Here is a 26,042-nt window from a genome sequence, read left to right on the forward strand (position 1 = left end):
GTTTTGCCTCGTGTGTTTCTGGAAAATTATTCGAGTATCACCGTATATGGGGATATTGAATACGTGGTCAAAAGGTTTAGATATAGAATAAATGGCCCCGCTTTCCATAGGTAAACACGTTCACAATAGTGTCTTGAAACATATGTAACCCGTTATGTTTTTCTTTCCCAAGATACGAATAGATATTGTTTCTGCTTTGACTGGCGAGCAAAATTTTAAGATAGAAGCGCTATATCGTGGCAGGGACCTCAACTCACTCCCCAAGAGGCGACACATTTTGGCAGATGATAAAGAATTATTCAAAAAATAGACTTTCATGTGTGTATGTGTGTGTGTGTGTGTGTGTGTGTTTTCTTCACTCACCCATATTGCAGCCTTTATGATTTCCAAAAAGCATTTTACTACATTGCTACGTCAATTTGAATTTGATTAACTGTTCAGCCGTAGTTCACTGTATTTCAACGTTTATCAGAGGGAGAATTGTCGTGAATGAGTGTGTTTGTTTTAATCCGGTGAAACATTAATGGCATTGAGGCTCACAATGTTGAAACACTGAGCTGAGAGCTCTGTGAAATTTCCAGACTGTGAGCGCCCACCCCTCCTCTAAACTGGCCTGCATGGATTAGCAGCCAAGTCAGCATTGCAGACATAGTGTAAAAATCTCTTAAAATGCTTGTGTAAAATCAAAACGCACAAATTTTTTTGGTCTCACTGCCATTTTTTTTTAATGCATCGTGCACCTCTCTAATTAGTGACCTCCAGCTTGTGCTTCTGCTGACGGTGGCGCTGCACTGCGCAAAGTGCGTTGACGCACAGGACTGAGCAAATATTTGGGCTGGTGAAGACCCTTTAGCACCTGCTCCATTGGCCCGTTCGTCTTCATTCAGTATACCGGTCACCTGTTTCAACAAGGGCTGCAGTTTGCCATCTGCAATTGTGTTTGTAAATGTCACTTGGACGGCAGATTAATTCAATGAAAACTAGACCACTTTGTGTACCTCCTGTATTTGCATTTAACCCAAGTAGTGGTACCTTCACTTGCGAGTATAATTCTTTCTCAGGAAAAATACTATAAATAAAGTTTCCCCATTGAAATGAATTAAAATGCCGTCAACCCCCCAATGTTTTGAAATTTGTCTTTAAGAAAGATGAATAGCACTCTAGTGTATAAAAGCATAACAAAACAAAAGAGAATATACTGTAAGTACTGTAGTATCCACGTGGGATGGGTGTCCTTCGGGGTGGGGTGAGGAGCAATGGCCTCGTGAGTGACATCAGGAGCTGGAGTTGGGTTAGCCATCAAAGCCCCTTTTCATGTTCCACTCACTCAGCGTGAAAAAGTTCCGTGGCAGGACAGAAAGATGGCGGTGCCCCGGTTGTCAGCATGCCCATATTTAGAAGTGCTCAAGTAGCAGCCTACGAGGAAGTAAGCACAGACCCCCCCCCCCCTCACTCTTTTAGCAGAGCAATAGACCGCACCTTGACAAGAGGTCTCTTTCATTGTTGCAAAAGAAAGCCCCGTGCTCTGCTCATTTGTGAGGATGAGATGAGCAGCAGAAAAGGATTCTATCGCCACCTACTGTCCACAGGAACTGTCGTCATGGAGCTCGGAGTGCGAACGGCTCACCTGTTTTCTGGGTATGGTCACCTGACGTTTGCGATGCGATAAGAGGCCTCTTGGATGTCAATTTCTGCTGACAGCAGGTGGCAGTGGAATATCAAAATGGCCTGCGCCCTTTGATGGACGGAAAAATGCAGATTTATCCGGAGCATAAAAGAGCACAGGACTCGGTGAGCTCTCGACATGTTTATTTTTTCTTTCACTCGATCGCGTGGAGCTGAGCTGGGGAGCTGGAAATAAACTATAATTGAGCCCTGCTGAGGAAGATTATCCCAAGGGTTGGGAGCAAGGCTTTGGCTCATAATTGATGTTTGGGGAGGAAACCACCCTCTTCTTTTTTACCAGAGCGAAGGAGACCGCGAGAGTTTTCAACGTATTTAGTTGCATCGCTACTAAATATCCCGTTCTTGCATTCAAATATGATCTTGTCTGGCATTGGCGAAATTGATAAGAGGAATGTCTACGGGTTTAACATCCTTTTACATTCCTCGTCCCGTCGTGTTTTTTCGCTGAAAGAGGTTGTGATTATGGCTGGGCCGAACCTGTTATTTTGCGTCTGTTTGAGCTACAGCCTCGCTGCTTTTGTCCGATGCTTTTTTTTTTTTTTTTTTTTTTGGGGTGTGTGTGTGTTTGTGTTTTGTAACTTTTACTGCTTCTTATGTATGGAAAAATACCACCAGAAAAATGTGTAGTAGAAGCTCAAACGGTCAGAGTGTCTGGATTTGTACAATTCTTTTCCAAAGGAAATGATGCACAAGTGTATAAATTTTATCATTAAGCCATTAAAACAATTCACACATTGCTCGATCCGAGAAGAAGAAAAACAAATCACCTTAGATGTTGTTAACCAGCTAGCTCGCGTTGGCTAACATTTTACGCCATAAGAACGATGCGTTCCCACAGCTTTGCAAATATTGTGATCTGAGTAACTGGCGGAGATGCTTGCAGTTGTCTTCACACCTCCACCATTTGCTGCTGTTCTTAAGCAGACAGACTGGAGTCACTTTTTGTGTATTCGGCTTCACGTTGTAATTCGCCATTAAGGGTACAAAAACACACAAACACTATATATTATGAAATATGAACTTTTCCATGACAGTGTAGATGTTTTTTTTTTCTTCAAATGTCAGTAAGGTCAATCCTCGGTCGCAGCCAAATAGAACTCCCGCCCCTTCGGTGTAGCATCCCTATTGCATTGCACTCTCGCAAGATTGCAGGTCATATCGGTTCAGGCCGAGCTAATCATTGATCAGATGCTTTTCGTTACACTGACCTTTAGCCACCCCCCTTCACTTACCTTGTTTCCTTTCATCCTTTGGGAGTTGTAGTGGCACTTTAATGCCGTTCAAAGTCATGAATCTGCTTAAGGAGTGGAGGACTTTGTTTGGGGAAAAAAAAAGAACAATTCTGACACCAGGAAACACCTTTTTAAACTCAACGGTGTGACTCAATTTTTTGTTGGGTTGAACTTGAAGTCACCGCGTCGGAGCAGGAAGTGTGATCATCCATGACTAACAGGTGTGGTGGCGTGAGAAAACAGGCCATTACGTCTTTTTGGCGGAATATTGCGCATCATTGCAACTTAACTACGCTGCTGCCTGAGTCGTTTGGACTCAATATCATTGCGCCGCCCACCCCGTTCTCACCCTTTTTTGCTCAACACCATGTTGGAAGTTTTCTGGCTGGTCGACGGGTGATGCAGTGATGTGGACTTCCTTCCTTTGCAGCTCAATTTTGATGCACGGTACGTCGGCTTCTGTTTGTCAGTCACTGCAATATACAAATACAAACAAATGTTTTTTTTTAGATTATAAAAATGATAAAAATCTGGCATATAAACAGAATAACAGTGAGAAAAGTACCTCAAAAACCTGACAAAGAATATACAGTAAAATATATTCCAAAATTTGGGCGGTCGAAAAAAAATCACTTAAGATCCGACCAAAATTTAGACACAAAAATCTGCAGAAAATGACCCCAAAAAATTTATTGAAAGTTGCCAAAAAGCTGTCATTAAATAATAAAACTAAATAAAGACAACAGACAAACCTGATTAAAAATCATATTTAAATATATAAATCTGACAAAGCACGGACAGAACTATCACCAAAACTGATTGAGGATGACAAAATAAAAATCTGTCAAATAGGAAACAACGTGGTGCTAAACTATGGTGCGTTCTGATTTGAAAATACAAACTTGGGTTCCGTTGTTGCCAAAGTAACGGACCTCTAACTACTAACAACCCCACCTGAGTATGACCTCAGGTGCGTTCTACTTGGCGGCTGCATGCTGTTTGACATGAGCGTACTAAATTTAATGACTTTTTTTTTTTTTTAAATCAGACTCCCTGATGCTAAACTGGAAGGAAAGTACACATTAGCACGCCGGGGATCAGTTATGTAACAGCTTGATGTCGCAGGGTAATCTTCAGATTATTCCGCTGCTTCGGGAGAAGGTTTTAATCCGGTGCCAGCCCGGAGCTGAGCAGAGCACAGCAGAGTCGCCCCGTTGCCAAGAGAACGGCCCGGTCGTATGTCAGTCGCAGGGCACAGAGAGATAAACAGATCAGGGCAGAAGAGAACAGTTAAGTGCTAAAAAAAAAAATGCAGAACTTTCACAAGTATGACTGACATTTTTGGAGAAGCCGCAGTGTCCGTTCTTCGTGTTAAAGGTGTCGTTCCGTGGCGTGTGTTGTGGTTGAGGTTTTCTTAGCGACTGCGGGCCAAGTAGTGTGGGAACCGTGCACACAGGCCGTGTTAATCTCCTTGCTTGGCCCGATTGTGAAAAATGCAAAGTTGCCCTTTTCTCCCCTGCCGTTGCCGTTTTGTTTTCCATCCTTCCGAGCCCGCGCAACTTCTTTTCACACAAACTCTGCACGCACAGACAACCGACGCATGACACAAAGTCATCCACTTGCCGTCCTCCCTCGAACAGATGCCGGGACTCGGTTCATCACGACACGCCTCATCGACTCCCGTTTCGCAGTAAGCGTCTTCTTCACCAAAAAAATATTTCTACATCGGCCTTACACAACTACAATACATGTCCAGTAACATATTTTAAACACAGTGGTACTTCAGAGCGACAAAAACTTGGGTCGCCTCACAACTGTCGTTCTGGCTTGTGACCAAACCAGCTGGACTTCTTTCTCTATTCGTCTAGAACTTGAACATAGCCTTGCTTGTTCTCGCTCACTAGGGGGGGCAGACCCCCCCCCCCCCACCCACCCCCCGTTTAAGGCTGCCTCATACATCTGAAAAGTCCAAACACACAACACAAAGTGGCAGCAAGCTTTTTGATTTGTGACTGCGAAAACAAAGTCTGACTGAGTTCCTTAAGCGCTGAAGCTCCCGAGGGTCTGACGACTTATTTTTGATCGGTTTTGGATGTATTTTGTTAATTTATATTGCTAGATCTTTATTTTGTCAGATTTTTGTTAAAAAGTATGTTTTTGTCCTAATTTTGTTGTGATTTTTTTAAAAATTAGTTTTTGAATATTTAAAAAATATAGTTTTTTTCCCTTTGGCTTAATTTCAAAATAATTGCACACTTGTTCAATACATTAGTTTGAAAGAATTTGTTTCCCTTTTTTGTGTGTGTGTGTGTGTGTGTGTGTTGATATCACAGAAACCTGGTTTTTGAACAGGGGTGTGTAGACTTTTTATATCCATTGAATATTAATGTCTACAGACTATGTATAGTTTACCGCATTGGTACCCAAGTCCTGTCCTCGAGAGCACCTATCCAGCCTGTTTTAGATGTCTCCCCTCTTCCAACACAACTGATTCAAATGATCGGGATATTTAGAGTCCAAAAAGAAATGCGTTAATTATTTTACCATCAGGGGGCAGTGTAACTGTTTTAAAGCACAGCTGTGGCTGTGCGGCAGGTCAAATAAGTGTACGATCCAAGTGATCATCAGGACTGTACAGATCAGCCTCCTTCCGCGCCCTCCCCAACACGAACAGAACAGACTTGGGTCTCTGGGTCCCAGCCCACGAGTTTTCCTGTTTTCTCCTGCGCTTGCAAGCAGCACAAGGCAGGCAGGCGGGGGACCCAGGACGGCACAGGGAGCGCTCCACATTGTTCCTGGGGCTTCCTCTTTCACATTCCTAGGCTGATTGGGATCTTGGCCTCCCGTGCGACGCCATTGTTCTCGCTGTCCAGCAGCCTTACAAGAGCAGACCGGTGGACGGCTGCAATCATTGCACCCGGCGATGGCCGTCTGCTTGTCACTGGAGTTGGAAATTGTCCTTGGGAATAAACTTGAACACAGAAGTAATTTTCAAAAATGAAGATTTGCTCTTTGTAAAAATAAACTTGGGTATAGTTTTAGCATACAGTGGACGCCGCAGACGCGGATATTCAGTGATTTATTTATTTTTGCACAGGCCCAGAAAGTCAGTGATTTATATACGTATTTATTTCAATTTCCAATATGAATAGTTTTTTGTGCCGGGGTTGTTTTTAAACCTTTTTTTTTTTTTTTTTTTTTTTTTTTGTGGAATATTTCGGCTAGCACCGCTTGAAAGAGGATATGGACACGTTGTACCAATCAATTGCGATGCGTGTCGTCTGAAAAATAAATGCCACACCTCAGATAGACTCCTTTTTCCACATTCAGAAAATAAAAATCAAAGGTGGTAACACAATATTCCTCTAAATTACCGTTATACTGTATATTCATCTGATGTATCCTTGCATTGTATTACTTTCCGGGTGCATTGTCCAAAAATAAACTCCACACCTCAAATACACACCGTTGGGATTTTAAGAGAAAGTCTTTCTGCTTATCGTGCTAAATTTGATAACAAATCATCACTGCATAAATGCATTTGTACAAATTAAGTGGTTAATAAATGCCTCGCCCAGAATAAACGCCACTGCTCACCCATACAGTACGCTATATGAGGAAAGTTGGCACTTGTTTTTGTGGAGTGCTTCAAATTATGTAGCCTGTAGAGGGCAAAGCTCATATTTATTTATTTGTTTGTTTGTGTTTAACAGTCGTATCGGAGTGAAAACAAAATATGCTATTTTCAGATTACAGACCTTTGCCGAATAGTCGCCTTTTTTTTTTAATCCCCTTGGCGTGTATACTGAAGTGGTTGCATCACCTCACATATTAACGCACAAACAAGGTGGATTAGGATGGCCGTCTTGTATTTTATATGAACTTTATCATCAAATGATGTTCTTTTTTTTTTTTTTTGTCTCACTGTATCCGTATGATTCTTGATGTAGTTGAAACATAGCAGATACAATGAGACATTGTTTTGCCCATTTGCTTCATCCATCGGTTTTCTTTTGCGCTTGTTTTGGCTGCGAATTTCCACGAAACTCACTTCTTTATGACTGTATTATACTGCCCTCTTGTGGTCATGACATGAATCCCCGGATTCAGTTTTTTCACATTACGCTATTTACTTTATATTATCAGTCTGTTTTATTTTTTTAAGTAGAGGATTGTGGAGTACTATATTCCTGATTTAAAAAAAAAAAAGCACATTACAACAATTATTTTTTGTGGACCCCCCACTTAGTGGCATTTCCATTCATCTCACTGGGAACTGGGGGAGGATTTGAGATGTCATACAAGTGTCTAAGTACGACTTTTTTTTCCTGGTCTCACTATATTGTGGGTCAATCTGGTGAATCGATGAACGTGCGCTGTACTGTACAAGCTTTGTTTTTATTGAGTGTTTTGCATGGAAGCAGACAAGCATTTGAGTGCAGTGATAAGGGCTATCGGTTCCCGCAGGCGGACAAGTTCGGCTCGCTTTCTGATGCCTTCCGACTTCTCACGCTGCCTGTCAGTCTTACGCTTTGCCCTGGTGTGTCTTTTATGACTGGTCGAGCAATGCGGGCCGAACGGGGGCGTGGTCAGCCTCATCCTCCCTCGTTATCTCTCGCGGAACACGTCCGAGTCCCACCCTAGATAGTGCCCACTTGCCATGACATCACTGGCTCACAGCAAGTGTTGCGGCTCTTTGCCTTCCGACAGGTAGCGTCGCAGCGCGGGGAGTTGCTCCGCTTTGTTCAAGTATGTCAGCAACTAGTTAGTCCAGATGGACAACTTTTAAGGGAGCCTTCTGAACTCACGCGGTAGCTCCCATGCCTCAGACCTGGCCTTTATTTTGGTGAATGTGGACGGTAGGCGCTCTCGCACCTTAGGATGGGGTGACGATGGCGTGGCACAAGCTGCTGGACGGTACGCCCGAGCGAATAAGCAGCAAGTTGAACATGGACTTTCTGAAGAGTCTGGTGCCAGGTGGGGCTCAGGTGCCCAATGCTCAGGGGCCTCCTCTCCAGCAGGCCGCCGCCGCCTCGCCGCAGGAAGCCGGCCCTCAACCCATCCGCATGAGGAGGATGGGCCTGTGGGTCATGGGAGATACTATTATGGAGGAAGACACCACGGTCAACGGTGACCCGGTTGTCACCTCTGCCGCCGTGCCGCTCCGAAATAGGAAAACTCACTTCAAAGGTATGATGGACTCCCATCAGATGCTGCAGTTTGTGCCAGTTTCATATTTTGAAAGTCACCGTGACCACGGTCTTCCTTACCCTTGCTGTCAATAAGAAGCTATTGTATAACTTTGCTTTGAGGAAATGAAAAGAGTCACTCGAACAGTTTTCCTTAGGAAGAGACAGCGTGTGCTTGCTTCAAGCTCTTTGGCACTCCCGGTTGAAGTTAACTGTAAATCTGACACAAAGCAAAAGCAAAGTTGGATATTCAAACAGCAAAATGTTCAAACGCGCCGTGTCATTTTAATGTAACGACAGTCTGCAGGATTACTGCTAGCATACGTTAGCATTAATCCTGGTGGATTTTTGTCCTGCTACGTCACAATTTGGTAAATGCCATTGATCTATAGTACATTATTGATCAGTCCACGTGTGTGGTTGTTACTTTTACAAATGACTGACCAATCTAAAGTGTTGAAAATGGCTTGTTGTCTTTGACAATGCAATGTTAATGGTTGACCAAAGTGCCTTTTTTGGGGTCTCCTCTAAAGTTAAGATCTTGGAAGTAGCACAAGGTATTTGTAATAAAGTGCTTCTATAACACAAAATGTTTTTTGGTTTAAAATTTTTGGGGGGCATGTATCGTCAGTTAAAATCCAAACGATAAATGTAGCTGTTGAGTCGAAATCTTGCTATTTGTGTCACTTCCTCTCAGACCACCTGTGGTGCTTTCACTCTGCTTCTGTACTCTGCTTCTGTTTGCTAGTCTTGGACACAGTTATTAGCATGCCAATGCCGTCGAGGCATTGGCATTTTGTTAGTTTTCCGCCGTGGTTTCAGCAAAATTCCTGAAGCCCAAGGTAACAAACAGGTTAGCACGAGGCTGCGGGGGTGTTCTCGCTGTCTGCACCTGCTCATACACAGCAAATGGCACCTCGCCACTTCTTCTGTCTCTGGTCCCTCTGACCCTCTCTAGGTTGCTTGTCCTCAGACACGGTGGTTACTTCAGCAGGGTAAACGCTTAATGCCAATCGGGACAAATTTAACCGTTTTCCAAGAAGGCAATGGCATGGTTCTCAGATGTTTGTAAAAGATTCTTCAGCGTAATTATGCTGTCGTGTCAGGTCACTTGTTAGTACATAGTAACAATCGCAGAGGTGGCAAATGTTGCAATGACGTAAAAGTACAGGTATTTGTGCACAAAAAAAAAGACTGGTGAAAGTACTAATTCATTTGCTTTACAGACTGAAATGTACTTACGGTAAGTATAAATGAATTTTTACTGTCACTTATTTAGACACAATAACTGTTTTGTTCACCTTGAACAGCAGGAAAAAAAACTTGACTGTGCACAAAATAGTTTCCCTCTTAATTACTTGCAAACGCTTGTATGTGGAAGAATGTTAAAAAAAAAGTGAACAACAAAAAAAAAATCCTAGTTTGGTTATGATAATGACTTGATGAAAAAATACATCTTTCAAAAAAGTACAAAGTGTATTTTGACAAAGGAATAGAAAGGGACAGATATCTGGCTTCACATGTAGGAGGTAAAAGTAAAAGAATCACTCAAAGTACAGAAATTAAAAAAAAAAATCTACTTATTGTAACAAAGTGTTTGTACTTCATTACTTTCCACCACTGACTTGGGAGATAATCATGCTGTATTTCAACGTATGATTTATTATTATTTTTTAATCCCAGCCTCATTTTTGGATATCCATTTCAATCTTTTCAAGTTATTAAACTATAAACAGTCAATTTGGAGGATAGGGAGGGACACGGTTCGGAGATCTCAGTCATTCACCTCGGCCCATAATGCGTCTAGCAAACACTGCAGTTTGTTGCAATTGATCAGCAAAAAAAGGTCAACGGGGAGACTATATTTCATCTTCATTTGCTGATAAGACGGACACGCGGAAGAGGAAGTGGCAGCCCAGATATGCGCCGCTTGCTCACCCTCGTGATGACATACTTGACTCCAGCTTGCCAAATTCAGCCATAGTTATGTCTGACAGAACTGGTCCTATGGAATACAGTTGGAAAAGCATGCTTTATGTACACCCTCTGCAAATAATGACCGGGCCCGTATATTTGGGATGACATCTTTTGTTTGCAAACCATTTTAGCGGTACAGTGGTATAATGACTTACTGGTTTTGCAATTTAAACTTTTGAGCCAACGCTTGGTCGAGCTTTTGTTTGCTGTGTTGTGTACGCCATAGAAGAAAAACAATACATATATTTTTTTTTGTTGCCAGACCCGATGTGTAAGAAGCAGGGAAGCTAAACCTAGCAAAGATTATTTTAGTGTATGCACAAATCCAAACGCCAGAGGTGAAATTCTGTTTGTTTTTGTTCAGAGCGTTGATGCAAATTTTAATGTCATGCATGTTCAGATGGTGTGTAGTGGATTTTAGAGTTGATTTTAAATTTTATCTTCTGTTTTGTTTTTTTTCCCCCCAACCAGGAAACATCCACCGCTTTCGAAAAACCGCCTTCTTACAGCATGCTCATCGTGGCCGGGACCGCGAGGGTGAGTTATATTTAAAAAAAAAAAAAAAAAAAAAAAGATGTTTTGTTAAATTGAAGACATACTGTTGGTAGCGTGTTGTGTTCATACCAAAGGATAATTTGCCTTGTTGTGATCTGAGAACCACTCCCTTCCAGAACTGGCTTAGCCTGAGTTGGGTTTTAAGGCGGTGCTCCTTTTCCTGTTGTCATTTTGTCTCACTTTCTGCACACATCATGTTGCCACTACATGTCCACTTAATTTTTTTTGTTGCTGTTTTAAAAGGAAGACACGACTTGAATTGAGTATTTAATTAAGAGCCACAGCACCGGGATTTGTGTTAGCGATGACAAATGTGTTTGTTTTTCTTGTCGATGGTTCCACTGGGAACAGTGGCTGCATTGTGTCGTCGCACGGCCTCCATGTTAAATGACGAATAACTGAAGAATCTCTACGATGGTGCATTGAAGTGCGGTGTGAGAATTTTGGGCCAGATTAGCGCACCAGTGGCATGAGATGATTTACATGTCACTGGAGAAAATGTATATCACGAATCGTGAATATGCTTTACATGTACTCTTCTAAGATCTTTGTGTTCCGGGATGAGCAATGTTTAGCCTGCGTTGTTATCTGAAATTATGGAGAGTCTGTTCCGTTTGTAGATGGTTTTGCCCCTTCAACCTTTTGTAGGACTACCGTAAAGCGCTTAATCCCGTGTCTGTTGTTGACCTGACTCTGGGTCTAAAATCGCGCATCCTCTGGAGCGGAGGGCCCAGGATTAAATTGCGGCTCAGATCAATTCCTGTTCCCCAGTGCTGCCCTTCAGAAAGGAAATGCATCCTCCAGCCTCTGTGGGCTTCAAGGAGGAACATCACCTGCTTCAAGCAGGGTACCACTCAACAATAATCCAGCCAAATTTGAATGCTGTCCTTCCATTGCGATCAAAGTCAGTGAAGGCCCGATTGTGGGTGGGGCCTGGGACGTGTTAGAGAGATAATCGAGCCTAATTGAAGCATTTTAAACAAAGCTTTCAGATCAGTCAGCAATGGAATCCGGTGTCACTAAAAGAATATCTTGAACGATTAATGATAACTTTGGAAGAGTCATGTGGCCTCTTAGAGTGGTTCAGAAAGAGCACAAACCAAAAAAAAAACTGCAAATGTGAGATTTTCAGCAGCAAGCGACGAATAGTTCAATTTGTGAATTGTAACGTTGTCACAAATCTTGGACGGTAACGTTATCCTGGTTTATCAGGCCTGCGGGAAGGATGGCGGCCTGCCAATCGCAATCACTGTGCCCTCTTTATAAACGAAACCACGGGCCTCAGTGATGTGCATTCACATGAGTTTATTTGATGAAGCAGATTTTTTTTTTCTCCCTCCCCCCTCCCGCCCTTGCTTACCCGGAAGTCGGCACCTCCGAGCTCAAATGTTCCCAGAGAGAGACGATGTTGTTGGTTCCTCCTCTGCATTCCTCAAACAAGCGAGCCAGGTTTACACAAAACAGTTCCTCCCCAAGTCTGGCCGCTTTGCTGATAATGGCGCTTATAATGCGATGTCCTGTGTTTCTGGTTCACTCACAAACACGCATGACGTCTCCCTTATTTTGCTCAAGGAGGGAAGTGTTTGCTCGAGTGTTCGCAGAGTCACAATACTGGTATGCTGCAAGAGGGCATTACTCATCTTACGGAATTGGACGATAACCAGAAACAACTTCAAGCCTGTTACTGTGGAGGTTAAAGAAAAGGCATTCGGGGATGTTTGAAGCTATTGTCGCCGATGTGTCTGTTGCTGCTGCATGCGCCACATGTTGAGATCTGCTCAATAACTGACAGGTGTAACTAGGCAGCTTGGGGATAAAGCGCTGCCTCCATGAGTGAAAATGATGATCCATTCTTAACGGCTTTAGATGTTTGACAGTCTGGGGTCCCCATTGTCAAATTTTATGCTTCATAATTTTCAATTTTCATTGTGAGACAGGTCTGGACTGCAGGCAGGCTGGTCTCGTAGTCACACTCTTATACTACAAAGCCACACTGTTGTAACACGTGCAGAATGTATTTTGGCATTATCTTGCTGGTATAAGCAGGGGTGTTGCAAATGAGCAAGGCATTAGGAATTAAGCATAAATAGCACAGCAAAACAAAAAAAGTGCAAAACAACTAAGTACAAATAAAATAAGCGTGCTCATTTAGCGACTCTCATAAATATGACATAAAAAGGGGAAATTCTTTCTAAACTGTGTCGGGAGTTCAACTTCGCTGTAATTTTCCTCCATTCATGTTCTCCCTCCCGAGCTGCATTCTTCAAATCCGAGGCAGGGTAGGGTGGGTCTTGAACGGAATGCGGGCCCCGAAAATTAATCAGGCAAATAAATCAAGCCGGCCGTCACTCAGCGGGACTCCATCAGCGCTGACGGGGCGGGTATGCCGTGCTGTGCTACGCTAGGCTTTACCGAATCGCTGTGTTTCGAGGCAAGCAGTCAAACGAGACTAAACAACTGTGAAAAGTTGCCGTGCAAAAAAAGGATGGCATCGTGAAACATGCCTTGAACCTCCTCCCACAGCCTCTTTGAGTAGATTCATAACTGTGCGGCTTGTAAACTGACACTCAGGAACAAGATTAGACCTTCACTCCTGCAGTGTGTTGAAGTACAGCATGTCTTTGTGTAGTGTTACGCCTCCAAAGTACAACACAATGAATTAATTTTGAATAGTTTATACGCTGGGTCCATTCGGAAGCCTTTTAAATAAATACAGTACATATCAAAAGTCTACACACCCATGTTCAATCTTCAATCGCCAAGAGTTTGTGATATAACAAGAAATACGTTTTTCCTCCATTAATCTGTCCAGTACAACTCTGCTAGAAAACACTGTGATAATGTAGTTGCATAACTGTTCACACCCCCTTAATGACTGTTGATTCATATTCAAACGGGAGTCACCGCCTATGTGTCACCATTCAAAGTGCCTCGTATTAAGCCCAAATGCAGTTCAGATGTTCTGGTAGGCTTTTCCTAACATTTTGCCATCTTGCAATCTCTCGGATATCTTAACTTCCAGTTGTAATTTAACAACTGTCACAAATGTCACCAATTGGCAAAGCTACCTTATCTGTCATCTGCTCCTGTAATGCTTTTCAGTTCGATAGTAGAGTAAGTAGGCTTACATGAGACAAATGGCAAAATGCTGGTTAAAAAGCACCCGAAATCGCTGCTAGGGTGCGTTCAACCACAGCATTTGAATGTTTCCCTTCAAACGAATAGTTTTTGTGCAAATGCATATTTCCTGTCCTGCAGAGAATGCGTATGACATCTTTGTTGACGCGTTTAATAGGAAGCCAAATGGCTGTTAGCCCTCGCTCTTAAATCCAAAATTAGATTTGTCGCTATATGCCACAAACGGCCACATCGAGCAAGCGAGCGCATTATGTAATTTGCGGTCGGGAATCTCGCACTTGTCCATGAAAAGGCATCGGGGTGGCACCACAAAATGACTGCTTGTGTCGATTGTTTGCACCCGGCTCGGCTTGGTTTTTCCATAACTTGTGTAGTGGAAGGCATGAGACACAGTGAGCGAGTGAGAGATGAGAAATCAACCAAACCAAGGAGGGGGGGGGGGGGGACAAAGACCTTTTGTCTGTCGCGGCCCTTCCCCTCCTCTCATTTCCTTGGATATTTTGTTAGCAAACATAGTCCACTGTTTAACTGACTTGATATCACGTGGATCTGCTTGGAGATTAGAATATCAGATTCATGAACCCTGTTTGATTAGAATTGCATAATGACATAATATGTGCGTTGAGTTGAGGTCTTGCTGTTGTGGCCCTGTGGAACATTTTTTGTCCTAAATATTCAAGTGCAGTCATGCCTTGAGATATGGGATATGCCTACACTTGTCACACAAAACAATTGTTTCTTATATCCACTTTCTCTTTTGAAATGAATGGAAATGCTAAAATACAGTTCAGCCCCCCACCCAAAAAAAAGGCTCCAGAATTTTGCAATGCTAACCCCTAAATGAGAAAAATAGGTCTCTATATTGTAATTCATAAAAATACACACATCCATGAAATAATTCAATAGAATTAAAAAAATAAACGAGCAATTGTCACACTCTCATTCAAGTCAATACACATGGCGCTGTGTATTCTGGTCCATGCTCCTTTGCCACCTGGGGGGGAAAAAAGGCCAAGTCATGCTTGACTTGCTTGCCATGATGCAGTAGCCATTCAGCAGGTTCTCCTGCTTCGAACTTGAGTAGGATTCATGTAGGTGTTCTTTGCAGAGGATAAATAATACAGCTGTCAGTCTACTCTGTGTTGCTCCATCCTTTGTGTTCAAATATCTGTTGATTCGAGAGTATTGAACAGACACACAGAGGCTAATCATTGTTCGCATTAGCCATAAGTGAGCAAACTATGCAATGTGCAATTCCTTTTTTCATGTTTAGTTTTACAGTAAACCTAAACTGAGAGTGGCAACAAAAAAATTGAAAGCTTTTTTTTAAGAATATTTAAAATTTTATTGCATTCCCACCATACAGCGCATTTATCTGAAGTTTGCACTGATGTCGGGTCACTCCTATCTTAAGGCGCCACTGTATTGTTAAAACCCTGAACAAAATAAAAATCTGTGCTAGTGGCGCAAGAACAATGAGCTATAATTTGTGAATTACACAACTGCAATCAACGCATTGTGTTTCAGTGTCGATCCAAACCGAGCATTGTCGAAAACTTGTTTTATTGGCGCGCATTTGAATGCCGCTGTACGTAATGAAGTCTCCTTTTTCCCCCCAATACTAGTCTGACGAGACTGACTAAGAAGCTGTTATTGATTCCCGCAGTCAAATTACAAGAGAAAGGAAATGACCACTCAGGCCTGTGTGCGACGTCAGAGTGCGTAGGCTTTGTGTGCGTGTGTGTGTGTGTGTGTTTGTGTGTGTGCGTGTGTGTGTGCGTGTGTGTGTGTGTGCGTGTGTGTGTGTGTGCGTGTGTGTGTGTCTGAGAGAGAGAGAGAGAGAGACTCTTCCTTGTTAATAGCGTTGTGTCTGAACAGTAAACGCACTCAGAACAATCTAATGGGAGACATATTATGCATTCCATTTGATTCTTTTAAATGTATGGGGGCAAGGGTTTTTTTTTTGACCAGTAGAGTGCTTCTGACTTTACGACAGCACTAGCATAGGTTAGATCAGAGGTGGGCAAACTACGGCCCGCGGGCCGAATCCGGCCCGTTGGTCCTTTTAATCCGGCCCGCCGAAGGTCGGTCCACAATTAAGGTTCGATGTGAATGATTGCATTCATTTCAATTTGACTTGTAATGACAGGCATTTCACCGCCAGGTGGTGCATTGACTTGAAGTTGCAGAACACAGGGAGGGGGGGGGCGGGATCTTTTCGACCACCTAGGACCTCTGTATCGCTCTACTTCTACTGGTCTGATCACAACCCATCTGCAGAAATGCACAGGCTAAAATAGGTCATCAACAACACTGTCGTCATTTTACAAAAGTATATTAATACAGTACTTTCATGCTTTTGTTCTGTTGATGTTTGATATGGACTGTCAACAAATGCAGTTTATTTTTTTTAATGTACCATAGCTCTTGCTGACCTGGCCCTTCTGTCAAATTTTAAAAGTCAATGCGGCCCCCGAGCCAAAAAGTTTGCCCACCCCTGGGTTAGATGGAGCATAGGTTAGAGAAAGGACTATGGACATTCTGACTTGTGTTTAAAAAAAGAAAAAAGGTTCATTGCCATGGTGCATAAAATCAGTTAAAAAAATCTAAAAATAATATGTCAAAAAGAACTCAGTGTAACAAAAATTGAGAAAGCCAACACAAAAGACAAGAAAACTGAGCCCAATAACTTGACCAAAAAAAGACAAAATGGATTAAAAAAAAAATCTGACAAAACATCTCTGATGGTTAGTTCACGCTTTCTTTAAATTGGACCGAGCCAGTTATTGTGGTATCAAAAGCTGACATTTAAAGTGAGTATGGTGAACAGTGGGCTCATTTGCATGAGACAGAACCGCCCCCTCAAAACATTTTGTTAGTTCCCGTCCTTGTTATATTTGGACACGTGGAAATTGTTTGAAACGGTGAACAAAAATGTATGGTATGTCTCCTATTAGATTGTTTTGGAATAGCGGCGTCATATTGTCTTATATATTTATTTTCCAAAGGCGTATCCCTGCTGTTTGTGTTGTGATCGTGCGACCCTCCCTTTGTTCCTTCCCCTCCCGCAACAGTCAGCGATGACGCATCAGTTATTGACGTGGTGTTTGACAGGAAGTGGCTTTTCGTAGGCCAGCAGCCAGGGTGGGTTTATTAACACAGCGTTCCGCACAGAAGCCGCTCTGACACCGGCAGCATTTTGATGACATCACCGTCACGGAGCCCACCCACTCTTTCTCTTTCTGTCTCTCTGGTCTCCCACCTCCTTCTGTTTGCTGTTGAAACAATCTCTCTCTCTCTCTCTCTCTCTCTCTCTCTCTCTCTTGCTCACTCTCTCTTTTGGTCTGTGTGAAAGAACGATGCTCGGGAAGGGGAGGAGGCCGCCTGTGAGCGAATGGGGAGGGAGAGCGCTTCGAGGGGGAGCTGAGAAGCGGGGGGGGGGCTGTACTAGCAGGCTAGTCCTGGCACATTCACACACAGGAAGAGCAGCGGAGAGGAAATATCGCAGTGCGTTGTCAATACATATTTTACCCTTGCACTATTTTTGTTGCTTTTTATCTCCTTTTTCAAGACGGCAAGTTTCAACCACTTTCTGGATTATTATTCCATGTCCTGCATGAAGAGGTCGGTGGATTGGCACTCGAGTGGATTGCTTCACTAGCCCCGAAACTTGGGAGCTAACAACCTGGTGACACCTCTCTGCAGGGTCTAGTACCACTCATCTCAGGATGCCACCTTTGGCTGCTACCTGCGGAGGGTAGCGCCACTTCTGTTTACTTAACGAATGGCTTTCGAGAGGAGCGGTCAAATTGAGCGGAACCGTGCGAAAATTGTGCCTTGCTGGACCATGCCAAACTTTTGAGTCTGCGCCGCCATGCTGAGCCTGCAGGATTCGGTCTTCTTCGAGATCAGCATCAAATCTCTGCTCAAGTCGTGGAGCAGCAGCTGTGAGTACCTGGTGTTTGCATACCGCAATCTTATCTGCGCGTCATTGAACCCCCTCCCGACCCCATTCCTCCCCAAATCTCGAACCTGTGTAAGGATTACTAATGGTGTGTCAGGATGACTGATTGTCTTCAGTCTAGACCAAGTCGGGCTCACGTAGTGCAGGTGGCTGCATTCAACCCCATCTTTGAGACTCACTTCCTCCAGCAAAACCTCGCTACTGATGCGTAGCAAGCTGGCTTCTCTTCGGTTTGCACAAACGCTGACAATCGTGCCAAATTTGAGCATTTTCCCTCCCTTGTGTTCCAAGTCGACAAAGGCCGTATACTTGGCTTTCTCCCAAAAGTTATGTAGAATAGGGATGTCCGGGTTACACTTTTTTTTTCTCACCGGAGCCTGAGTTGAGTTACTTGAGTATAACTAGAGTTAAATCCGATATCTCATCAAATGCAACCAGTGGGCCAGAACTTTGCGTGTCACAAAATAATGAACATTCAGACTTGTATTCGAAGCTAAGTCATTTAAATATGTCACATTGCAAACCTTACGCATGAGCCGTATTGTTCCCTCCCGTGCAGTTTTACAGACTTGTTTGTACTTTCTTTCAGTTTAAATAAAAAATAAAGTCAATTGTGGTCGTATGTTGTCGCAAGAGTGACCTACTAATGGCCGAACAGCTCAACGGGGCAGCCAGACTGAAGGGAACTACCAAAAACAAGAAAGAATAGGAAGAGAAGAAGTGGGGCTAACTGTTGCTTCTCTGTTGATTATTTTGTGGAAGTGCACTAGTGGTATTTTTACAGTGGTCAATGACTTGTGAGAAATGTTATACAAACACTCAGTGCAATCATTTGCAAATCTATTTGTGACCGGCTACAGTGACCTTCTTTAATAGCCGTCGCGCTGAATGGTACCATGACCGTGGAGTCTTTTGATCAGCCCAACTTGCGTTGACCGCACACGGAAGGATTTGTTATCCTGAATATGTAACTGCTTTAACATTTACAAAAGTCAACATCAACCGTAACCACTTTTTAACTCAGGATCATCTTTGGGATATCCATGGATCTGGTCTTTGCTGGTTTGGAGCGGAAGAGGGAAAAAGCTCAAATTTGACTCGATTGTCTGTATGGGTGTTTTCCGAGTAGGTCATGGCAGCTAAAACAAAAACCACTTTCAACGAACCAATCTGAATCCGAAGGCATCTCAGAATCTGGGATTTGGTGAAGTTGATCGTAAGGGAGAGAAATTTCTCCCCGACTATCAGTTTGTGCGTACAATGGTTCAGTTAGGCGCATGCTAGTTACCGGTTTTCTTCGAATTACTGTCAGCTCTGTTTTACCACCCAAATCTACTTTGCCGGCTTCATTTGGGAGCACTCAACGCAAATCTTAGTCCCTTCATTTCACCCTACCCCTACCCCCAACACCACGCCTGCTTTTATAACCCTGCTCTCCATCCCCTCCGGGGCAGCTAATGTTTCCCGACTATCGATCCGTCTTCCGCCTCTGTCCCGTTATTAGCTTCCCAAGAAATCCAAAAAGCATTCGCTCCGCAATCCGGCCCGTGGGTTATGTGCAAATGGAGACACTCGCGCGCTTATTGCTCCAGAGATTTGCTGTAAGCATGCAATCTCAGCCACAAATCTGAGCCGTTGAGTGTCAAAGATGAATGTTTTTTGCTCTGCACTTCTGAATCGGGGACCATAGCGCCAAGTAGGCTCATTGTCATCATCTTTGTTACAAGACGTCGATCGTATGAATCAGTCCATACGTGCGATCATGCAGCATTGAGCATTAATGTCCCCGGAGCCATCCATATACAGCACAATGATGACCTTTCAATGGAGCTTTAAGCACACTGATGACGCATCATTTTTGTGCCATTACTGCAGAGCTCAGTGTCACACAAGTGTAATTAACACGCGGCTACAGTGTGGTATAGATTTACCCTGCTCAATGTGTAGAACCAACAGTCGGCCAACGAGAAAGCGCAGGCAACCCGATTCGATGGATCTCGGGATGACATTTCAAACTCGCAAAAGTGAGCGCACCGCTCACATTCTTGTCAACATTTTATTACATTGTTTCATGGGACGACACTGAAGAAATGACATGTTGTAAAGTAGTCAGTGTGCAGCTCGTATCACGGTGTAAATTTCCTGTCCCCTTGAAATAACTCGACACAAAGCCATTCATGTGTTGCTGGGTGCTCACCTTGGTTTTAAGGTCACGGTTTGAGTCACATTTGGTTCAGTGAGGGAACAAAATGCAAAACAAGAAACTGTTGGTCTTTTGTCTAAACGGGAACGACATTTAAAGGGGAAGTCAAGTTAAACATTTCCTTGGCAATATGTTCGATGTGGCTCCACTTGTCGAAACACGACATTCTGATTAATATTGCATTTTTGTAATATGAATTAAGCAGCAAAATCCACCGACTTTTCTCCATATCAGAGCGCAGACATTTTGTTGTCGACTGAAAATGACATCACAGTACCCAACGGCTCAGGTAAAGACTAGTCACGGCGCACCTATTTTCTGCGTTTGGTCCTGTGACGTTCGCAAGCCGAGCCCTTGGCGCTGTGATGTCATTTTCAGTCGATAGCCAGTGGCAAAATGGCCGCCCCCTCAGATGGATAAAAGTGGGCGGATTGTGCTGCTCAATTCCTATTCAACAAACGCAATACTAACCAGAATGACGAGTGGGGGCCGCAGAAAATATTTTATTGTGAAGAAAATGTTTGACATGATTTCTCCTTTTAATGACATTTGAAATGAAGCTAAATTCTCCATTTGTCCGTTTTCTTATGGTTGCGACTGAGGTTGGGAGTGCCGGAGTCCATCCAAGCCGAATGAATGCGAGAGGCGGGGTCAAGCTAATCCTGGTCGCTAGCCAATCGCAGGCTAAATTCTATAAATTCAAGACAATTGTAATACATTGAAATATATATTGTTTCCTGTAACCTCAAAAGGACGAAAGAAAAGGGCTTACATCATTTCTTTCTGGCAAAGTGCAACCTCAGAACCGGTAGTTTGTCATATTTTTAGGAAAATCAAAACGTCAGTAGTACGTCGTCATTTTTGTTTCTGTGTAACATCAATGTTTGTCTTCAAGGATTTGTGGTGATCACATTTTTGAGAAGTGCAACATGGTTTGTCTTCTTTTTCGTAAAGCTGGCATGTGCAACGGTGTGAATTCTGATGCTTTAAAAATACAACATTTATTATTACTTTGGCTCAATCTAAATATCCTGCGGAGAGGTTGTTTGAATACGGCTCTCGGTTGCACCACGTTACGTTACATTCTGTGCCGCACCGATATTCGCAAGTGAAGGATTGTTGCCGTAGTTGTTCATACCTGTATGACTCCCCAAACAAAACTGCATTGCGATCAATAGTGCAACAAGCAGGCCATTCTTTCACACTGCCCCCACCATGTCCCCCTACTCTGCTTGCCAGTTCCTCGTTGGGCCTCTCAAAACAAACTAGGGCATCATCAAATCAAAAAGCCAAACCCAGCACCTTCCTTTTTATACTCTCTCTGATATCCATTCCCAACCTAAAATATATATATATATTTTTTTGTAATTTACCACTAGTTAAAATACTGTATCTTTTTTTCATGCCGAACTGCTGGTATTGGTGTGTTTGTTAGTAGCTCATCAATCAACAAACAGGAAAAAAAAATGTCCTGGATTATCTGTTTTAGTTGTAACTTGTCACAGCCAGAGCGTGTTGGGACACACTAACACATTTGGCACTGCCGTGCCACATAAACATCAGCAGCAGGTCTTTTGTCTGGTTTTAAAAAAAAGGGGAGTGCGGGTGGGGGGTGACTCTCAGCTCTGCATTCCAGCCGTATGTGTGATTGCGCTGTTGTTGCTGGTTGTCCTGACAGTGGAAGTGAGCAGGCCGCTGGGAGGTTTTTTTTTCATTTTATTATTATTTTTTTCAATTTTAACTGTGACAAGGTGGAGTCACTGTAGTTGTGCAATCGTTTCCTCAGTGAAAAGCAGGGCTCGTGTACATAGATTGCCTCGATTAACAAGGTGTGTTAAAAAAAAAGTGTTTTCAGGCAACTTGCTAGTATATTTGGGACACTCGGACAACAGTTTATGAATAGTCAATCTAGTTGTTGGGCTAAAAGTGTCTTAAATTTCAACTTGCATCATACTGGTGAGCAAGGTCATTTGCAGATGAGGTACTTTTTTTTTTTAAAGTTAACCTAATATTTAAAATAAAATAGCTTATCTAGTCTATTAGTTTTGTTGTATTATAATTTTAATGTAATATTTGTATAATTAATGTTATTCTAATTATCTAATACAAATTGTTAAATGGAAATTAATTTTTTTGTTTTGTTATTCGTCACAATAAATTAAAATCTCAATTATTTATTGAGATAAAAGAATCCAAAATTGGTTTAACTTATTTTCTTCTTTTTAGGAAACCAATAGTTTTTCATTTTAGGAAAATGCAACATCTGTATTTTTTTTCAACGATTGTCACATTTGTTTGTATTTTTTGTTGTTTTCATAATTTGTTGTCTTTTATGGAAAATGCAACATGAATAGTTTGTCTTTTTTTCAGGAAAAAGTGAGATTCAATAGTTTGTCTTTTTAGAAAAGTGCCGCATCGGTAGTTTGTCTCTGTAGAGGAGTGCAGAATGGGGAATTTGTCTTCTTTTTCGGAAAGTTCAAAACAATTTTTTTCTAGTTCGATGTAAATAGTTTGGGTACCTTTTTGCATACTGGTGTTAAGATAAAAATACGATCTGTTAACAGTAAAAATAGTTCATTACCCTGATGGAACACCGAGAATTTTTATTTTACCCCTGAAAGTTTTGAGTGCCGTTCCAGATCACTGTATAGATCCGCAAATTGTTTGAAGACCTGAGAATTTGCTCAAAATATGCCTACAAAATGACATCACGGTTTCTTAGTCCATTGGAGGTCATCCTTGGAAAAGAATGGAAGTTTGGAATGCCACGAATGACTGGCATGTCACCAACAGAACAACTTGTGAGGGGACTGGGGTATCTCCAGGCTTTTGTCGCTATTCTTCTTTGTTGTTGTTGTTGACAAGTGAGCATTGGCGCATTTGCGTGTGACGGTCCAGCTTGCCTTGAGGCGGGAGATGAGGATGCCCACAGCGTTGATTGGTTATTAGGGCAGAGGCCGACTGCATGACATCATCGTAGTACGGTAAACAAAGACCAGCATGGCTTGAAAGGCTCTCTGTGCAACAGGACATCATGACTGCCACACACTAAGGCACGCTACAGTGTGCCACAATGTACATAACATACCAAGAAAATTATTTAGCGGGCGCATATTATGGAAAATGTATTTACTTTTGTGAGCTGTTTATTTCCCAAAACGTCTTTCTAAGCAAGCCAGAGTTTGATGTCACCATTTGGTTACATTTTGGAATTTCTCGACGCATGAGTCTCTTAGTCAGAGTCGTTTGAAATTTTCATTTATTTGTGGTCACTGGACAATTTGTCTGGTCCTTTGGCATAAATAGTGGCTGTCCATGCTAATCAAATGGAATACTTTATTGACACAAATATTTACTGGAAACAAACACACAGCTGAATGGGATAAAAACAATCTGCCAGACATCTGAAAAATAACACACACAAAAATAACTGACAATACAATACATCTTTATTTATATAGCACTTTCACAAAAGCTGGATTAAATAGACAAAAATCAGGCAATAAACGCGACACAAATGGAACAAAAGTCATAACACCACATGTCGAAAACATTTGTAAAGAACATGGGCAAAAATCTAGCAAAACTTGACCAAAAAAACCCCCAAATAAATAGGAAAGCATTTTGTCTTTTACTTTTGGACAAAATATTACCAAAATATCACCAGAAAAAAACCCTGTCAAAATAGTGACAAAATGCAGCAAAAAATCTGGCAAAAAGTAAAAACACAATTTGATTGAAACTTAAGAGAATACTTAATGACAAAAAATGGCAAAGTAGGTTGACAGGTAAAAAACCAAAGCAAAACAAACAACAACAAAAAAAACTCACAAAATACCCCCCTACATCCCCGCAAAAAAATACAGATTAAAAACACAGTAAAATACCCTGTAAAAAAAAAAAGACAAAACTTGGACGAAAAGTAGGCAAAAACTAACAAATATTTACAGGAGCAGATCCAGAAAAGAACTCCCAATGTCATGCTTCATACTCTTATTATCGGACGATTTCCACCTTTACAGTGTTTCTTTGACAAGGAAGCAGACTCTTCCCGTGAAGAGAAGATGAGGTAAAGGCGCACTTGTTGTTGCCGCCGGCAGCTCACTTGGCCACAGTCACAGTTATTGTGGGCGCAGACTGCAAGTTGTGCCACAGCCCTCACATCATTCTCACACACACCATTCAAAGTTATGACCGTGAGCTGGCTGCGTGACAATGCGTTTCATGGGGGGGGGGGGGTTAGTGCCGTTTTCCTTTAAACTATTGTTTAAAAGTAAATGGCGCCATTGCTGTTCTCTCTCGGGTCGTGTAGCATGCGTGGACTCTCATGACCGTTTTATCACATGTGAATTCATTTCATTGGTTGGTGACCGAAAAATTTGCGCCATTGTGGTTTAGCGAGATAATAAATGTTTTTTTTGCAACCAGAGACCTGATAGATTTAACCTTAAAACACCCCCTGTTGATTGGGGGCGGTCGTTTCCCAACCCAGAGGTTGGTGGTTCGATTCCCGGGCCATGGCATTCATGTCGAAGGGTCCTTGAGCAAGATACAGAACCCCCGGTTGCTCCTGATGCTACGGCATCAGTAGGTGAATGAGGTAACCGTGGAAAGCGCTTTGAGTACCCGAGGTAGAAAAGCGCTATGTAAGTGACAGCCCATTTACCAAATACTCAAAACTATTTGTTGACGCACAATCCAGGCAAATGATGTGGGCTACATGCAAAATGCACTCCTGTGTTTAGTTCTTGCACCTGACTCCTTAACAAGCAAAAAAAATAATAAAACCCCAAACAAACAAACAAGTCTGACAACATTTGACACAAATCGGACAATACCTATATGATAATATGACAAAAACCTCAGAGTCAGACAAAAAAACTGACAGAACTCTGACACCAAAAACAATGGCAAAAATTGAATAATAATAATACATTTTAAAAAATACAATAAAAACTGGCAAAAAATATTTAAAAAATAGATCTGGATAACACTCAAGTAAAACCGTGTATTCATTTTTCAATTTAAAATTTACCAATAGCCTCTTGTCAAAACGGTCTACTATTTTCCCTATTTTTTCTCTCTCACTATTTTTACTTTTGTATACGCTGTCTTTCCCTGAGCCCTGACCTGTGCCTTTCGCCCCCCGCAGCTTCCGCGCCCGTCAGCAGCAACAGCGTGAGTAGAAGGCGCGCCCCGGCCTCGGCGACTCCCCTCCTGTGGGAAAAACACAACCTCGCTGCCATGTCCATCATCACCATCGACCCCGAGCTCAAGCCCGGGGAGTTTGTGATCAAGAGCCTGTTCGCCGAGTTCGCCGTGCTGGCAGAGAAGAAGATCGAGATGGTGATGGCCGAACCACTGGTTAGTGGACTTTTAACGACCTCGTAAACACCCGAGTCATGGGCTGGAACCGTCAGTGGCAGCTCGTTAGCTTTATGTGTGCGGATAAATGCTTGACACACTGCACTGGTTGTCCTTCGCTGCACAGTTTGTTAACAACTGTTTTATAGTACGTTAAAAATAACAAATTTTATTGATGAATGACAAAGGCATAACGAGACTCTCTGCAAATTACCTGCAAGTGTAAACTCATTCTTTCGGAAGTGTTGCAATAAAGCAGAGGAAAGTGCTAGCAAATTAATCCGTTCATGCAAAATAATCCGTAGGTGCGTAAAAATTGTGGTCAAAAATTGTAAAAAGTTTGGACTGTAGCCACACGATGCCTATGCAATTGTATCACTCTCTTGACATTTGAATCTTTTCCTCCTGCAGGAGAAACCTCTTTCCCGGTCCCTCCAGAGAGGGGAGGATGCACAGTTTGACCAGGTCAGTGCGGCAGTGTGAAATGGGTACACACCCGCTGCCAAGTTCCATACTGCACTTGTGCGCAGTATTTGAACCCCCCCCCCCCCCCTCCCCCCAGTTGTGGCCAATCAATGGCCCATTCAATGGGCCATCATGTGTACAATGGGGCCCGCTGCAGAGCTTTGTTCACAACACGAGGCCGATGAGGAGAATATACAGTGAGGGAAAGTCAGCCCGCGTGGATGCGCTGTGTCATCCTCGCCACTAAATCTGCCACTGGACGCTGGCGT

The 26,042-nt window shown here is 42.7% G+C and overlaps 1 protein-coding gene across 9 annotated transcripts in view; it reads left to right on the plus strand.

The window, feature by feature from the left end:
- Positions 1-26,042, plus strand: part of fryl (furry homolog, like) — a 70,256-nt gene that overhangs the window by 810 nt on the left and 43,404 nt on the right. For 3 of the 9 annotated variants that reach the window (XM_086116276.1, XM_086116278.1, XM_086116285.1), the window contains exons 1-4: positions 7,579-8,108; positions 10,556-10,621; positions 25,097-25,308; positions 25,720-25,773. In XM_086116276.1, the coding sequence (XP_085972402.1) occupies positions 7,811-8,108; positions 10,556-10,621; positions 25,097-25,308; positions 25,720-25,773 (630 nt within the window). In that variant the 5' untranslated portion in view covers positions 7,579-7,810. Of the gene's footprint in view, positions 1-2,948; positions 3,366-7,577; positions 8,109-10,555; positions 10,622-17,239; positions 17,725-25,096; positions 25,309-25,719; positions 25,774-26,042 lie in introns of those variants that run through there. The other 6 variants (XM_086116275.1, XM_086116277.1, XM_086116279.1 and 3 more) reach the window with 5 other exon arrangements.

The sequence above is a fragment of the Hippocampus guttulatus genome, chromosome 7 (assembly GCF_054856545.1).
Source record: "Hippocampus guttulatus isolate MCC_2025c chromosome 7, RoL_Hgut_1.0, whole genome shotgun sequence".
Lineage (NCBI taxonomy): Eukaryota > Metazoa > Chordata > Actinopteri > Syngnathiformes > Syngnathidae > Hippocampus > Hippocampus guttulatus.